This window comes from Centrocercus urophasianus, unplaced genomic scaffold, assembly GCF_019232065.1.
Source record: "Centrocercus urophasianus isolate 14NV4802_14NV808 unplaced genomic scaffold, USGS_Curo_1.0 seq_14, whole genome shotgun sequence".
In the NCBI taxonomy this organism is placed as follows: domain Eukaryota; kingdom Metazoa; phylum Chordata; class Aves; order Galliformes; family Phasianidae; genus Centrocercus; species Centrocercus urophasianus.
In genome coordinates, this window is record NW_024884586.1 from 14959194 (window position 1) to 14975628 (window position 16435).

General features: G+C 44.2%; 1 protein-coding gene across 3 annotated transcripts; it reads left to right on the top strand.

Moving 5' to 3' along the window:
- The first annotated feature begins 414 nt into the window (after positions 1-414).
- Positions 415-14236, top strand: ACCS (1-aminocyclopropane-1-carboxylate synthase homolog (inactive)). 3 transcript variants are annotated; one of them, XM_042814742.1, is made up of 16 exons: positions 416-1102; positions 2325-2935; positions 4009-4068; positions 4920-4931; positions 6338-6408; positions 6906-6975; positions 8010-8076; positions 8439-8536; positions 9087-9164; positions 10070-10170; positions 10853-10942; positions 11858-11903; positions 12049-12190; positions 12747-12889; positions 13274-13427; positions 13644-14236. In XM_042814742.1, exons 1-16 carry the CDS (start codon positions 466-468, stop codon positions 13889-13891), a joined length of 2628 nt encoding a protein of 875 aa, XP_042670676.1. In that variant the 5' UTR covers positions 416-465; the 3' UTR covers positions 13892-14236. The 3 variants fall into 3 exon arrangements, with proteins under 3 accessions (XP_042670678.1, XP_042670676.1, XP_042670677.1); XM_042814744.1 differs by lacking the exon at positions 9087-9164 and having other exon boundaries at positions 415-1102; XM_042814743.1 differs by lacking the exon at positions 4920-4931 and having other exon boundaries at positions 417-1102.
- The last annotated feature ends 2199 nt before the right edge of the window (positions 14237-16435 follow it).

Sequence of the window (16435 nt, forward strand, 5' to 3'; positions counted from 1 at the left end):
AAGCCAAGCCAAGCCAAGCCGAGGGAGGAAGGCGGGGGTCGTGGAAAAGGCTCCGTGCCGCTGCGCTCAGCCCGGCGCGGCTCGGGAACACGGTGAGAGACTGGCACGGACTAAAGTTATCCCGGAATAAGGCTGCACGCATGTGCTGTCACCCCGGATGTGAACATGCCGGCCCGGCTCCCCACTAGCTCGCTCCGCCCGGCTGTAGCGGATGGGCCGAGCCGAGCCGTGCCGAGCCGAGCCGTGCCGTGCCGAGCCGTGCCAAGCGCGGTGGCGGCGGCCGTACGTGGCCACCGAAGGGCCAGGACGGGCAGGAACCGTGAGAGAACGGGTGCGAGAGGCTCCTCCGGCCAACGGGCAGCCCCGAGGGGTCGGGCAGCGACCCCCGGCACGGCCCGGCACGGCCCCTCTCGGCCCGGGGTGCCGAGAGCCGGGGGGAGGAGCGAGCCCGCGGCCCCGGGAGGGATGGATTTTCGAGGGAAGAAGTACGAGCGCGGCAGCAACTGGTCGGACCCCGAGGTGGTGGAGCTGCTCCAGCTGTGGGCGGACGAGTCGGTGCAGCTGGAGCTGGAGAGCTGCCTGCGCAACCAGCACGTCTTCAACCGCATCGCCGAGGTGCTCCGTGAGAAGGGCATCCACCGCACCGGGGACCAGTGCCGCGAGAAGATCAAGAAGATGAAGCTGGAGTACCGGCGCATCAAGGACAACAGCAAGGCCCCGCGGGGCGGCCGCACCTGGAAGTTCTACGACGTGATGGACCGAGTGCTCAACAACCGACCAGCGCTGGCCTACGGTCCCATGGGCAGTGGTGTGATGGCCAGCCAGGTGCTGCCAGGTGGCATGGTGGATGGCTACCACCACCAGTTCGCTGCCCCTGTCCTGCCCTTCGGGCACTCCCAGCACCCGGAACTGATGGAGATCAAATGCGAGGAGGTGAATTCTGACGAGCACTGCCTGAGCCCAGAGCCCCCGGCAGCCATTTCTTACCAGCAGGATTGCCCTGAAGAGCACGAGATGGAGAGAGCCTTCCTGGAAAGGGCCCAGAATGATTCTCCCATCTCCAGGGTGGAGATCCCCATTGAAACCAGTGTTTCACCTTCAGGTAGGGATAGACTTCTGCATTCCAGCATAGGGTTGCTGCCTTATTTCCCAGAAAGATAGGGTTTTGTTCTGGTGCACAGAGAGACATGGTTTTTTTGCACTGATCCTTGTTTTTCGTGCCCCAAAAAGCTTTAAAGAAGAAGGCTGGTAACAACATTAATTGTCTTTTGGCAGTTCCTGACACGTGTCTTGGCGCAGGTAAATAAAATCAAAAATTACTGCTCTAGGCTAAATACTGCATATGAATTCCAAAGGACTGGAGCATCTACTCTGAGCTGGGATAGGCATTTGTGCTAGATCTCTCTGTGTAATGCAGACAGTACATGTGTTATTCAAAAAAAAAAAACAAAAAAACAAAAAAAAAAAAAAAACAAAAGAAAAATTATAAGCTTTTTGGTATTGACTGAATGCGACATGGGCTGTCTGCAGTCCTCATGCTGAATTGTATCAGGAGAACCTCTTCTTCCATTGCAACCTGTAAACCTGCAGGTGAAACTTCTCTTATGTTCTACTTGAATGTTTTCCACATCTCATCTTTTAGGATAGTCAGCAACAGAGAATACTTGGGAATAATCGTTGCTTGGCTTCCTAATCTGCTAATTAGCACTTGGAAAGAAGACACTTTGGGAAATCACTGGTAGAAACAGCTGATCTGTTTACAGGAGATGAGAGCTCTGTGCTGGGAGTACATTTGGCCATTATTTGGGTGCACAGAAAGATAGACTACAGAGATTGTGGTGATTTCCAACCAGTCTAGGATAGGTTGATGGAAGAGTACAGCCTTCTTGGGAAGAAGAGAAGTGATAGTCAGTATGAGGCTCATTTTTGAGATCAGGAAGAGCAGCTACGGTGATCTTAACCAAACTTTGTTTAAGGTCCCTTCCAACCCAAGTCATTCTCAGCTATGTCTTCCTCACCATGGTGAGTGCGTGGGTAGCCAAGGGCAGGATCCTTGAATTAACCCCAATAGTGATCACTGGGGTTAATTCAGAAAGCAAGTGAGAGCCAGATCAGTGGCTTGCAGCACAGTGGTGAGCCTGCCATGTGAAGTCAAAGACGGCAAACAAAGTTACAAACTCCAAGATGTACTTGACTGATTTCACTGTTTTCCTAAAGATGCTGCTGTGGTGTGTTCTAGGTCAGGTAGTGGGAAGCAGCAAAGCACATCCACACCATTTAACTTGCCTCGTGTTTCATTTTTTCCCGCTTTCACACAACCACAGGTTTCAGTGAGCCCAGCATGGCCAACTCATCCCGGATGCAGAACACAGTTCCTCGGCCCAGCTTCTCCGCCTTGCACCGCCTGCGGAAGAAACGGAAAGGCCAGCGCGTGAAGGACCCACTCGATGACCTCCTGCTGAAGACTCTGACGTCACAGCGGGCCATGGAGGAGCGTTTCTTGCAGATGGAGGAGCGGCGATTCCAGCGGGACCTGGACGTGGAGGAGCGGCGGATGCAGCTGGAGCAGCGGCGCTTTGAGCTGGAGCGGGAGCACGAGTTCCGCATGTTCAACGTTTTCGCCCAGATGCTCAGCATCCTGAAGCGGAGCCACGGCGGCGCATCCCCTTCCCCGGCCATGCCTCGAGGCCTGGACTTCAGCCAAATGCTGTCGGAACTGACGGGCCGGGTAGGAGGAGGCGACCAGCGGCGGCCGAGGGCCGGAGGGCTGGCCGTGAGCCGGGGTGACATGAGTGGCTTCTGCCCTCCGGAGGGGTTCCGGCGGAGCCCGTATCTCTCCGCTCGCGGTAACGTCGCCAACATCTTCCGGGGCTCTGACGACGAGGGGTACAAAGCGTACCACGCTGACAAGTACGATGAAGACACGAACCCCAACGTGAGTGAGTCTCTTAACTACCGCTCGGCACTTTTTCTGCCCGTTGCAGCTCCGCTGCTCGGTACGCAGCTCCTCGCACACCCCCTGGCGGCACAGAGGCTGAATGTTAATGTTCGGTACTGAATGAGTAACGAATACAGTGAATGGAAATCGTGGTTTATCTGGGGATTACTTTTAAACAGATCCAGCATTCCATTCTGAACAACTTGAAAATGTCAAGATGTTTTATTCTGACCCCTAACTGCAGTCATGGTGCGTGTGGGGGAGGGGGTGCAAACTAGATTAAGATCCAAAAGCACAGTAATTATTTGATAAGAGATGTGTTATAAGGCACAAACTGCTAGCTCTTCTACTAACGATGTGAAAAGTAGATAAACACCTAAATTTGGACTCGACTTTTAGTAGCACCATTCATGTCTGATTGTTTAATCTTCATTTTGTGTACATTTTTAATTTGTTTATCCAGCTTCTTCCACTGTTGAGTATGTGCTGGTTTACTGGAGTTCTTCAGCATCCAATGCCATATTAAATAAGCAGAGCCAGACCCTGGCCCTGCAATCACAGAATTGCCTCTCCAGAGGGGAAAATTTAATGTTTTAACCACTCTTCATGACTGTGTGCTATGTGACATTTGAAAGAGTGAGTGGAGTGGAACAGGACTGATAAACAACTAAATTTAGGTGAAGAAATGTTTCAAGAACATTTCTTTAAACCACTGCAGAAGCATAAACCTCAGTTTTCTCAGAACTGTTTCACATGTATTTGCAGTTAGATGCACACTGATGAGTGAATTCAAGAATAAGTTAAAAATTCTGTAAAGAGGAATGAACTGTTAGTACTTACCCATTTGTAGAAAGTTTATTGCCTGAGAGCTGGAGTGTCTGAGATAAGTCTGTGAGCACACACCTGCATATATACCTCTCTAATTATATACTATTTCATGAACTGTGCTGTGACTTTTCCTTGGTAGGCTTTCTGGGGGCAATTCAGTGGAATGATAGCTAAGATGGGTGTACATACACGTTGATTTTGTGTGTGTGTGTCCATAAATGACACGCTATTTCTTTTTCTAGGGTATAATTAATTTTGGCACCAGTGAGAATAAGCTCTGCTTTGACCTGATGTCCAAACGGGTAAGTCCTGTTCCTAAGAGGAATACCAAATATAGTATGTGGTTTCTCCTCGGTGTCTTTCCTAGGGTTATTGCTGCTATTGAGGTTTCTCTGATAAAATTTTTCCTCATGAATTTCTTACTATTGAAAGCCACTTCTGAATCCAGCTATTTGTACACTTATTGATGTTGTTTTCCCAGGAGAACAGAAAACAGGGAGTTTTCTGTTCCCTTTCATTGCGTTTCCCTGGAGGGGTGTACTTGGCTCATTGAGATATTTAAGACTCAGTATTTAAATGAAGATAGGGTGCATTTCATTTTCTCCAACTGACAGTATTTTATTTAATACGGAGATAACTACTTCAGACTCTGCTTAATTTCAAGAATCTTCACAGCTTGGGGCAGAGGACGTTGATTCTGTCCATTGTGAAGGTACACAGTTTGAGCACCCAGTTTGCAATTCAGCTAAAGTTTGAGAGGATGGCAGCAGCAAATGTGATATCTCATGATATCTCTTGAAATTGTACTGCGGAGCTGCTACTTGGACAGTTTGTTCAGTTCCATGAAACAAATGGCATAAATCATTAAGAAAAAAGGCAAAAGACAACAACAGAGCTGTGCCTTCCCGGGGTGTTTCTTGATTTTTCATTAAGATTATTACTCAGATTCAGCCCCCTAGATGGGAAGGCTGCCCTTTTCCTTGCTGCAGCTGCCTGAGGGGGGGAAGGTAGCCGAGTGTCTGACAGTTGGTCTCTGCAGTTTGAAACTCACTGTTACTCCCATTCCACCAATTCCCACCCTCAAAATGTTCCTTTTATTCCTTCCCCCCACACCACTGACTTGGGGATGCTACCCCACCGCTCGGCCTTCCAGCTAAAGGAACAGGTAAGGCAGAGCTGCTGCCTGGTGGCTGTGCTCTCAGAAGGTGCCCTATGGGCTGTGTAGATTGTGCCTTCCTTCCTTCCTTCACCATCCTTTCTCTAAACTAACACAGTGTCTGCAGCAAGTAGTGCAGAGGGAGACAGTAGCAAGTCTTGTCTTCATTAGCCTTGTTGTGGAAATGAGCTGTAGTGTGATGAGCTGTCATGCATGTGGCAAGAAGTTACTGCTTCCAGTTTCTTCATCACAGCCCAGAGTTACAGAAAGGGTTCACTGAGTGCAGCATCAACTGAGATTGTAAGAAAAAATAATTTGTTGCTCTTGGGGACAGTAAGTACTCAGTTTCCACAGAGTAAAGTAATGTATTGGATTTCTGCCTTCAACTTTTGGCCCTTAAATTGGCTAACATTCTGTGGTATGAGATCTCAGATAATCTTCATTTTGATTGGCCCATCTGATTTCTTAGTCCTTATTCAATTATCCTTAAGGATTCTTCTCTTCATTACTGCAAGGACATTTTTGGCCAAGTCTGCTGATAGTTTTGTGTTGCATTATCCAGATAAGTTTAGGAGGGAGGTCTAAGGAGAAGTAGTTCTGTGCTACACAGGTATGAAGAACATCTGCAGGTGAATGAAAGAACTTTAATCTCATATGTCAGGTTGCAGTTCTGCATGGGATGGGATGAGGACAGTGTCTTTGAACACTAGAGCTTAGCACAAGTTATTAAACACTGATACAGAATGCTGTGGATTTGTTACTACGTGGTAGACTTTTGCACTGCATGTTAAATATCCCTCCCCTTTTGCACCGTCGCTTACTTGTCATGTCCTTTTAGTATTAACTCACAGACTTGGTAGTTATCAAATATTTGCAAGGTACATTGTACATAACATTTGTCTGTTCCCTTTTTGTTCACATAAAATGTCCTCTTCTCTATTCCCTGATCATGACTGCGCTTTCTCTTGCAACTTCATAGAACTGGATTATGTGAAACCCTGAAAATTACAATCCTGAAAATGTTTAGATAAAAGCAATGTGCATACTTTATCTAAACATAAATATAAAAAGGGGCTGTGGAGCTTTCACACAGTTTGGGTGATTCTGACTTTAAGAACAAAATGAACTATTTGGCATCCTTTTTGTAGATCTCTGCGCAGTGAAGTTCTGGCTACAATAATTTGGCAGAAGCCCCCACTTCCTACAAGCTGAAGTTATCACTGGTCAGCTTGCTGTTCTTTGCCCCTCCGAGCTGCCTTAATTCTGATGGCCAGTGGCTTTCTCAGTCCAGTTTTAAGGCTTTGAAGTGTTGTATGTGCATGTCCATGCAGAAGTGTGCCTGCCCCTGGGTTCTGTCTCTCTCTGTTTCTGAAATTGGTGACTGTGCTTTTAATGTGTCTTCCTGTTGCTCACAGCTGACACAGACCGATATGAACCTCATGGAGCCGCTGCTGCTTCAGTATCCTGACTGGAAGGGACACATGTTGTAAGTCTTCTCATTTCTGTAATGCTTCTCTGTTTGAGTACCTGCCTGAAAACAGAATGGATGAGTATGAACTGCTTCTCTTACATAGTAGTTAAAACTTCTTCCAGGTCATAGAATCATATTTTTATTTTCAAAACAGTAATTGGTCATCCAACTTAAAATCTTTTGAAAATCCAGTTTAAAATCATTTTATGTAAGAGAAGATGCTAATTTTCTATACATTAACAGATGAGCTAACTCAGGAAAGTTCCTTGAAGCCTTGTTAACATCGAGGACTTTAATCCTTCAATTCTCTTTAATGCTCTTCAGAAATGTCTGTGCAGCCATAGCCATTGTCCGTGACGCCTTTGCCATGTGTAGCAGTCACATCTGTGACATGGGCTGTCTGCATCAGACTTTAATGTGCCCTGGCTTTATTTTCCTGAGATGTGGACCTGGGGAAGCCCAGCCTCTTGGAGAATAAGCTGAATCAATATTTGCTTTTGTGTCTTTCTCAGTTTACGGGAGGAAGTGGCTCGATTTTTGACCTATTACTGCAAGGCCCCTGCACCTCTTAAGGCAGAAAATGTGGGTAACCCACTTTCCGTTGGTGTATATTCTAATGTATTGCCATTTGTTATCAAACAATTTCATTTTATTTTTTAAACAAATGATTTTGTAGAATGAAGCCTTTTATCATGTAAATGAGATTGGATCATAGCCATTTTAGTTGCTTTTGATGCACACATCAGCCAAAACATTTCAGTTCTACTGCGTATTTGCCTTATTCTTTACTTCTATGTGCCAGCTCCTCATTCCATTGCTCCCCGTGAGGCTTTGTGTTTTTATCTCCCCGTTCAGCTCTGGGACCTTCTGCGCTCATGTCCCTCAGCCTTGACAAAGAGTGCCCATTGTTTCTGATGACTTTACTTTCATACTATTCTGCTGTTGCATCTCAGGGCAAAATCTGTCATTGAGCCAATGGTAGTTTCACCTGGCAAGAACAGATATTTTCAGAACTTGTGATGGTGTTATAAGGAAGGTGTCAACACCTGAGTCTTTGCAGGACTTTCTGATTTGGGAGGGGTGCGGGCTGGGCTTGGTGCATGCATGAGTCCTGCTTTTGCTGGGTGCTAGAGGCAGCAGGATCCAGTACTATTGCTGCTCTTCTGGCTGCAGTAACTCAGCAGAAACTGTTGTCTCACATAAACTGAAGTCATCACTGATCAGTTTGCTGATCATTGCCTCTCCAAGGCAGCAGATTCTACCTGACGCTTGGATTGAAACTCCTGGGGCCTCTGTGCATCAGTCTTCTAGAAACAGGAGACAGACTTGCTTCTCTGCTTCTGTTTATGCTATTGCACAAATTTGGTGGGAGGTAGGAGCTGCTATTATCACAAAGAGAAGATAACACATAATAAAAAGGCAACGGGACAAAGTATCATGAAACAGAGTTCAGGATTAATGTTGTTTCTGATAGAAGTGAGATGTCAGCAGGAAAGTTCTGGGAACATCCATGCTTGAGTATTGGGGAGAAAATATATTTTGTTGGTTTTGTCAGAAATGTTGCGGTGGTGTTTCTATGGACATACTTATCACTAGCCTCTCCCTTTCTTCTCTAGGTGATCGTTCTGAACGGTTGTGGCTCTTTGTTTTCTGCATTAGCTACAGTCCTGTGTGATCCAGGGGGTAAGTGGTTTGCTGGAAAATATCTTTAATGTTTTTTTTTGTTATTGTTGCTTGGAAATTAATGTGTTACTTAGTTTAAATACTGTTTTGTGGAGATGAAGTAGTTGGAATTAGCACTGATCTACTGAAATGTGGACTACGCTTACGGTTACTTGGAATACTGAGGGTGGGTGTACAGTGTCCCAGTTTTTGCAGAAGATTGTAGAATTGATATAGAAAGAAATTGGAGAAAAGAATAGTAACATTAAAATATTTGCAAAATGCATAACTGTAAAAAAGCTTTTCATGCTCAACTGAAGTCCGTTAGAGGAGAAGGAAGGACAGCAATCTGTTGCTAACAAGTTTTGTTGTCTTGGTTCCAGAAGCTGTTCTGATTGCTACTCCTTTTTATGGTAGCATCACCCAGAGCGTCTTCCTGTATGGCAACGTCAAGCTGGTGTATGCCTATTTAGACAGCAAGGTAAGAGTTGAGGAACGGGAATAGCGACCTCCACAGTTAAAAAACAATTGGCACAGGAAAGTGCCAAGCTCTGGGGACTCAAAACAAGGCCAGGCAGCAGCCTGTGGTTTCATTTATGGTTGGGGAATTGGACACATTGTTTTCAAGAAACTTGTTGAAGGCCATACATCTAGTTTCCAGTCTTGTCCTTTTCTTGTGTCTTGTCCCTATCAATATCTAATAATGACTCCTGGTGGGGAAAAATGACCATTTTGGTGTCAGACATATGTATTGTCCTATAGGAGATGGTCTGTCCCAGAGGTGTAAGAACGCATGGCTATCTGACATTGCTTTAGTCATTAAGGATACCCAGAGAATTCTCTGAATGTGACCAGTCTATGGTGAAAATTTCTTTGATTTTATGTATTTATTCTCTCTGTAGTATAAAAGGATAAAGGGATGGATGCCAGTCATTATTGTTGGGTTTTTATTTTGTTTTGTGTGAAATGACTCGAGACAGATTGTTGAAATAATTTGGCCTTTTAAATTTTATCTTTGTGGTGTGTTTCAGATTACTGGAACAAGCACTCGGCCTTTCCAGCTTACTGTGGAAAAACTGGAAAAGGCCTTGCAGGATGCCCAGGCAGAGGTGAGCATAGATGAGCTTCACCTTACTGGTCAAGGCTACAGTATGTTTGAGATGGCTGGTCTCAGATGTGACCTGAAGAGCAAAACATTTTCAAAACCTAGCACCTGGCTTTCTCATGGTCCTTATAGACCTGAAGTCAGGCTGCTTGCAAATCCTGCCTGCTGTTGTGGAAGAATATTCAGCAGCACTTCCTGGAGGAATCCCACTGTATCATGCATACCTGGGCATGCACTAAAATGTAGGGTCTTTGCAGGGTTTTTCCTTCAGGAGTGCCAGCTGGGTTACCCAAAATGGACTTTTCTACTCAGCAGTGCAGATTTATCCGCTAAGAACAGCACGAATTGCAGGAGGTAGTGAGGGGCAAATCTAGAGGGTAAATACAGATGTGTGCTACCTGTCTGAATATTTAGTCTGTAAGTTTTGAGATTATCCTAAACTCAGTGTATGTTTAGCTTCATCTTAAGATCATTAGCAGCTCTGACTCCAGCCACTTGTGCTCTATATATGAGCAATTCACATCCATGTACCTCAAATTGCTATTTTTCTTGCCTTATTAATGGGCAATCTTCAGTAATCTGCTACTTAACAATGCTGATACAGATCAGAGAGAATTCTCTTTTATGCTGAGAATATGAGAAGGCACATTCTCATATGATTGCAGACTCACCATTTTCAAACTCACAGATTCATTCTATAATATTTTCCTCAGTTCATTTTGCAAGCGCCGTCATTATAAAAATGTCATTTGTGCCTTCAGCTTTTTCATACAAATCTCACTTTTGAGGTGAAATGTCATAGTAGAGGCTGAAGGGGAGTCTTGTGATATGCTTACTGCGCCTTGGAGAGACTGAAAGTTTATCCCATGGTGAACGCTCTCTTCCTGCCCTGTTGTTTATGTTCTGCAGGGTGTAACTGTAAGGGCCTTAATTCTTCTGAATCCCCAGAATCCCCTTGGGGATGTCTACTCCTTGTCAGAGCTACGGGATTACCTGGAATTTGCTAAAAGGTATGCCAGTTTGGAAGGCTGAGATACCAGAGGCAGAGATGGCTTTCAGAGCCTGGTGGTCTACTTGCTGTACCTTAATTTATCTGTGAATATCTTCTCAGTCAGGCAAAAAAAAACCAACACCTGTTCTCCTCAAATAGAGAGGAGAGTGGGCTGGTGGGGAGAAGGGAGTGCAGACCATCCAGTCAGCTGGAGGGACAAGGCAACTTGCATCAAGGAATACTAGCAGTTTTACTGACAGTCCTAGCAAATGCTGTGGTGCTATTTGGTAGGAAACTGACTTTCTTTCCTCACGTTTTCTCTGTATGTGCAGAGAATAAGAAATAGTTGAATATGGCTGCCCATCTTCACCACTGGATGCTCTCTGCAATTTGGCCAATTTTGAATGGACAACAACACAACGTAGTTTAGAGGGGTCGTACATATAGGAGTTAATTTTCACAAGTACATTGGAAATGACTGAAATTTTATCCCATTATACAGTTGCAGTGGGTGACAATTATCTGGATATATCTCCATCAGTTCAGTGTACATAGTTCAATATAATAGACCTTCTGAGTTGTGAAAAAGTACTCTGTGTTGCAGAATTTGATGTATAAAGGTAGCCTTTGCAGGGTTCTGAATTTCTCTTTGCTTCTCAGCCAGAGAATTCTTTTCTAACTTCCATTTTGTCCTTTTGCAGACACGAATTGCATGTGATAGTAGATGAGATCTACATGCTGTCAGTTTTTGATGAATCAGCCACGTTTCACAGTGTCCTGGGCATGGACAGGTAAAACCAGCTCCTACTTCCCTGGCCATCTTCCAGTGACAATTCAACATGATGCCTTGCTGAGAACTTGTGACTGGAAGTTAAGTCATGAGCTAGCAAATTCTGAATCTGCCTTATATCGTGGGCTTCTTTTTGTGTTTTTTATTTTCATAATTTCCGAATGGCAAATGCGTTTTTTTCAAGTGCAGGGAAAATTCTAGCAAGAAAAAGGTGGGTTAATTTTCTGTTATGGTACGTTTTGGTTTGTTGTTTTGTTTTTTTTTTTTTAGTGTGTGCTTTCATATTCACTTGTGACAGTCCCCAAAAAACTGGAAATGGATGTTTCATTCCTCGAAAGTGAGGCTTTTTCTTTCCTACCCCAGTATTGTTATGTCTTTCTCTTATTTCTGTTGATGACTGTAAAGACCTTCTGTTGCTGTTTACATTCTGTTTTCGTACAGTAGTGACTGATCATAGTGTTATTAGAGGTTTGAGAATGGTTTTTATTAGGTATTAATGATGATTCTTGTGTGTCCCTTCCAACTCGGGATATTCTGTGACTATGAATATCCTTCTTCAAGGTATTATTGTTTGAAAGAAAGAAAATTACTTCAAAGTCTTAGAAAATGTATCAATTTTTAGTATTACATTTGCAAGCTCTGTATGTGCAGGAAATCTGCACAAAAAATACAGCGCTTAACGTGAGTACTTGAAGTACTTACATCTGAAATACTTAAAAATGGTGTCTAAAATTAGTTCCTGGGAGTTCCTTACTTCTGAGGGCAGGTTGGATTTGGATTTTCCCTGCTTGATTGATGATCTGTGCTCCACTGCCGCTGTGTAATGCTGCCTCTCTATTTTTGCAATGCTGCACTGGTGATCCAAAACTTCAGCACCCATGACACTAATTGCCCATCTGCATCCTTCTACATACAGATTGCCTGATCCACAGAGGACTCATGTGATGTGGGGAATAAGTAAGGTGAGTGCCAGTTGCTGCTGTGCTTTGGCTTCCTTACTGCTGTCCTCAGGCTCCTTGGGTTATAAGGAAGAAAATAGTGTTAGTAGGAACCCATTCCTACTTGAATTTCCTGTTCAATACAGTAGTCTCTATGTGTCTTCCGCAGGATTTTGCTGTCTCTGGGATTCGTTTTGGTACTTTGTATACAGAGAACCAAGATGTTGCTAATGCAGTGGCTTCTCTGTGTTATTTCCATGGGGTCTGTGGACCAGTCCAGCACAAAGTTGCACAGCTACTTAGGGACAGAGGTGAGTTGGTAGCTAATGTAGGATCCTCATGCCGTCCTGTTATCTCAGTACTTCAGGAGGTTCAGTCCCTTTACTTTCCCAATGCTCACTTATTTGTGTGCTCAGCAGCCATCCATTACCCTGAAGCTGCCTCTGTAAGCTGTGGCTGGCAGTTCAACAACAGAGGAACTCTCAGCAGAGTTCTTCATCAGCGGATATGGAAGAGCAGCTCTGAAGAAGTGTGATAGCTATATGTGTAAAAGCAGCAGATGCTGTACAGAGCAGGGAACTCAACCTTCTATGAAGAGGGAAATAGGAGGGGACTTTCTAGCTTTGTCCTGGTCTTGAGGTGCTAGCGCTCCAGCCATGAGCTCAGCAGAGTGGTAAAGAAGATACGTACATGCATGAAACTGCTATAGAATTCTTGTCTCCATTTCTGCTTTTTGAGCAAACAAAAAAGGAGTTGTAAAAGGTTGAAATGTAAAAAGGCCCTGTGACTGTTTCAGAAACCTTAGTCAATTTGTGATTGTTATCCTTAGTCACTTTGTGATTAATTTTTTTTTAATCTCCTGGCTAGAATGGATCAACCAGGTATACCTGAGAGCCAACCATGCCCGCCTGAAAGCTGCCCATACGTATGTGACAGATGAGCTGAAGACACTTGGGGTTCCTTTCCTCAACCGTAATGCAGGCTTCTTTGTCTGGATTGATTTCCGAAAGGTTGGTACTGTTAGGAAACGAGGCTTCTCCTGGGTTGAGGGCAGCCTCATGGTGCAGCTTTGTCCAGGGGAAAGTTCAATATTGTGATAAGCTTTTTGTTAAAGCCCCATCTGTTGTCTGATGAGCAGAAGGACGGGTGGCCTGGTATTTCTGTGCATGCTTTTCCTTTTCTTCTGCCTGTACATTTCCCTCCTTGCAGGAATCTTACTGCTCTCAAGCCACTCTCCTTTCCATTTCTTCGTTTTTATCACAACTGCTGTATTTCAGAGGTAAAAGGTGTCTCCCCTGGTCTTTGCAGACCTCATGGGAATCACAGATTGATGAGGGTCTCTGTGAATTAGCCTATAGGTGACTAACCTCTGGCCCTTCTGGTGACTCTCCTAGTACCTTAGGACAGGAACATTCGAGGAGGAGATGCTGCTCTGGAGGCGTTTTCTTGATAACAAGGTCCTCCTGTCGTGTGGCAAAGCCTTTGAGTGCAGTGAACCTGGATGGTTCCGCATCATCTTTGCTGACAAGACCCACCGGCTACAGCTGGGTGAGTGATGCTTTCTTTTGTTTTTCCTTCCACTAGAGAATCTGCAGCACCATTTCCTCCTCTCCTTAGTCCTAAACTACCCTATAATTATTATCCTCTTGTCTTTCCATTTTTTCTCCCTTCAACTCTCCCAATTTTTCTGGATCTGATAGAAATTTGGAGACCCTTGTATCTTAGACTTACCCACTAATGTTTCCCTTCCTTTTACCATTGCAGGTATGCAGCGGATCCGCAAGGTTTTGGAAGAACGAGAGCAGGAGATATTGTCTGAGGAAAAGGAGCAGCCTTGTCAGTCAGATCAGGATGGCAAAGCAGATAGCACAGATGAGGTCATTTTCGTATCTCGCCACCAGGAATCTTCCTGTGCTGGTAGTTCCAATCTCAGTGACCTTATTGGCCTCCTGCAGCAGCAGATGCGTTCATCTGATTGGCTACAGAAAAATACAGCAGAACAGCTTGCATAGAAAAAGCCAGAGATGTACAGCATGTTCAACAAACTCATGGGAAAGCAGTAGGGGCCACTGTACCTTTAGGCATGTTCTTGAGCACTAATGGCCCTGGGCCCCTAACAGCAGCTCAGCATTGACTTCCAGCAAATAATACATTTTCTGTATAGCAAGAAAATCACTTTGTAAAACCCCTCCTCTACCCCACTTGATGTCTCTGATTTGTATTATATAAGTGATTTCCTTGGATTGGGGTGAGGGTAGGGAATGATGGGGGTTTTGTTCACCTGCTGTCCCTCATCCCGTTGCATCACTGTATTTTGTATTTCATTTCTAATGAATATGCTCTTAACTCTCTTATAAGGTCCTGTGGTGGTGTTTTTTTTTTACACTTCTCTTTTCACTCTTTCTGGGAAAGTGGAGGTTTGAGATTGAGATTAAAATGTGTAAGGTTTCCATTTTCCTTACTGACATTCACAAATAATTATTTCAGTGCCAGAGTATGGTTGCTTTCACAAAGAGATGTTTTTGGGAGATAAAATGTAAGTTCTAAGGCAGCCTCAGCTATGGGTAAATAAGCTTGTGTACCTGTCCATCTCTGTGGATGAGGCTCTTAGAACACGATCATTTAGTTTGAATTCTGTAAAGCTTTTTCATTTTGAGTTGGTTTCCATTCTATTCTCAGGTCAGACAGTCTCTAACCCCCTTGGCTGGTAAGATGCCTGTTTTTGTTTTTGTCCTTCACTTTGTATAAATAAAAAGAGCCCATTGGCTTCTTAGCCCACTATGTCCACAAAAGAACTAAGAGTGGAGAGATGATGGAAAGACAATATTCTCTCTGCAGCCTCTCAACTCCTGAGATCATCCCTTCTGGTTACCAGTGAGATTATTCACAGGACACTATTGAGAATGTTCCTTATACCTCTGTGTTAGATGTGCCTACTTGATGCCCACAGGCTTTCAAGGTGGCATCTCCCACCGTTACCTGAACTACTAAGTCTATCATTTGGCAAAGTAGCCTTCTTGACTAAACTGTATTCTCTGGTCTCCTGTCCTTCCTCTGTTTTCCATTTTGAAGGACACTGTATGATGATGACAAAGAACTTTTGTTGGAAAGCTTCTTTCTCAGATGCAGAAATGTTTAGTTTCTTGAATATTACTTTTATTGATATCTTAAAGGAAGCTTTTTTTCTGCATACTTATTAATTTAGAGTTAAAGGAAATGGTCCATAAAAGGTGAATGGAAGCACATGACTCTCCTCCTGTGACTTGGCAGTACCAAGTTATATCTTGGTAGCATTATGGAGTCTGAATATAATGAGTTAGAGAGGTGAAAGACAAAATTCAGAGTGAAAATAATTCAAGTTATTCTTTGGTCCAGTCTTCAAGGAAAAGAGCTTTCCTTTTACAATTATTTTGTGAGATAGTGTGTCAGTGATCAACTATTCTATGGTTCTGTTGATTTTGTTTTTGGGCTTTGTAGGTTTGGGCAGAAAGACACGTAACAAGTGACAAAAGCATGTGTCTGTATCATAATTTGAATTACCACAGCATAGGTAGCAAATAAGTGCTGCAGCTGCACTTTGCTGATGTATCTATGGGGAAAGTGATGGGCTTAGGAGCAAGCAGTGCTGTGGGTAGAGGGACTGCTCCATCTCCAACAACAGTGAGGGGAGGCAAGGGTAGTGGAGAGATGGAATCATCATATTTGCTTAGTAGTTTGTTATATTTCCATGTAAAATGGTTCTAAGCACACTCTGAGGTTATTATCATTTACTTTGCATTTGCATTTGACTGTCCATAGAGAAAGATATAGCACATAGCAGCTTTCCTTACACGAGTGGGAGGTGAGATGTGCAGCCAAAATGCAAATGGACTTACTGACTTGCCCCCTTATTTATCCCATGGAGGATCTGAGCAACAAAAACAAGCTCTTTGAAATGACAAAGGCAGACTGTACGGCCATTTGCTGAAACTGCATTTTAGAGGACTCTTAGGACAAATTCAAACTATTAATTGCCACCTCCTTTCTTTTCATTAGACTTTCCACTCATCCCAATGGTTGGAGTGTATTGCTATCCAGCATTCACTTAGATGTAGAGTTTTACTGTTCCGAAAGTGGATTTTTTGTACTGTCCATGTGGAAAAGACTAGCAAAACACACCTCTCTGCAGTGCAGAGGCTGCAATACATTTTCAAGATTCTCACAGCTATCATACTGCAGTGCAAAGCCACTTCTATCTGAACTTATGGCAACTAAAATTAGCAGGGGAGATGAATATTTTGTTGCTTGGACTGTTTTTCATGGTTTTTTTTTCAGCTTTAACTCCCTGAGGAACTCCCTGCTGGGTAAAGTTAGCTTGATAATGGAAACTCGGAATATAACTGGAAATGAGGGTAGAGAAATGTGGCATTAGGAGCCCACTGCTGGAATAGGTTTCAGTCATCCCAATGGCTGGCTGCTGCTTGCTATCTGAGTGCCCTGCCAGGATGGCTGCTGCTCCAGGGAGCTGCAGCAGGGCTCCTCTGTGCAAGAGCTCCTTGGTCACTGTTTCCTTCCCT

What these genes read in the sequence shown, in the direction of transcription:
- ACCS (XM_042814742.1), top strand. Translation starts at nt 466, where the DNA reads ATGGATTTTCGAGGGAAGAAGTACGAGCGCGGCAGCAACTGGTCGGAC. An exon ending in GACTGGAAGGGACACATGTT is followed by an intron (nt 6,409 to 6,905) that starts GTAAGTCTTCTC and finishes TGTCTTTCTCAG; the next exon opens with TTTACGGGAGGAAGTGGCTC. An exon ending in CACCTCTTAAGGCAGAAAAT is followed by an intron (nt 6,976 to 8,009) that starts GTGGGTAACCCA and finishes TTTCTTCTCTAG; the next exon opens with GTGATCGTTCTGAACGGTTG.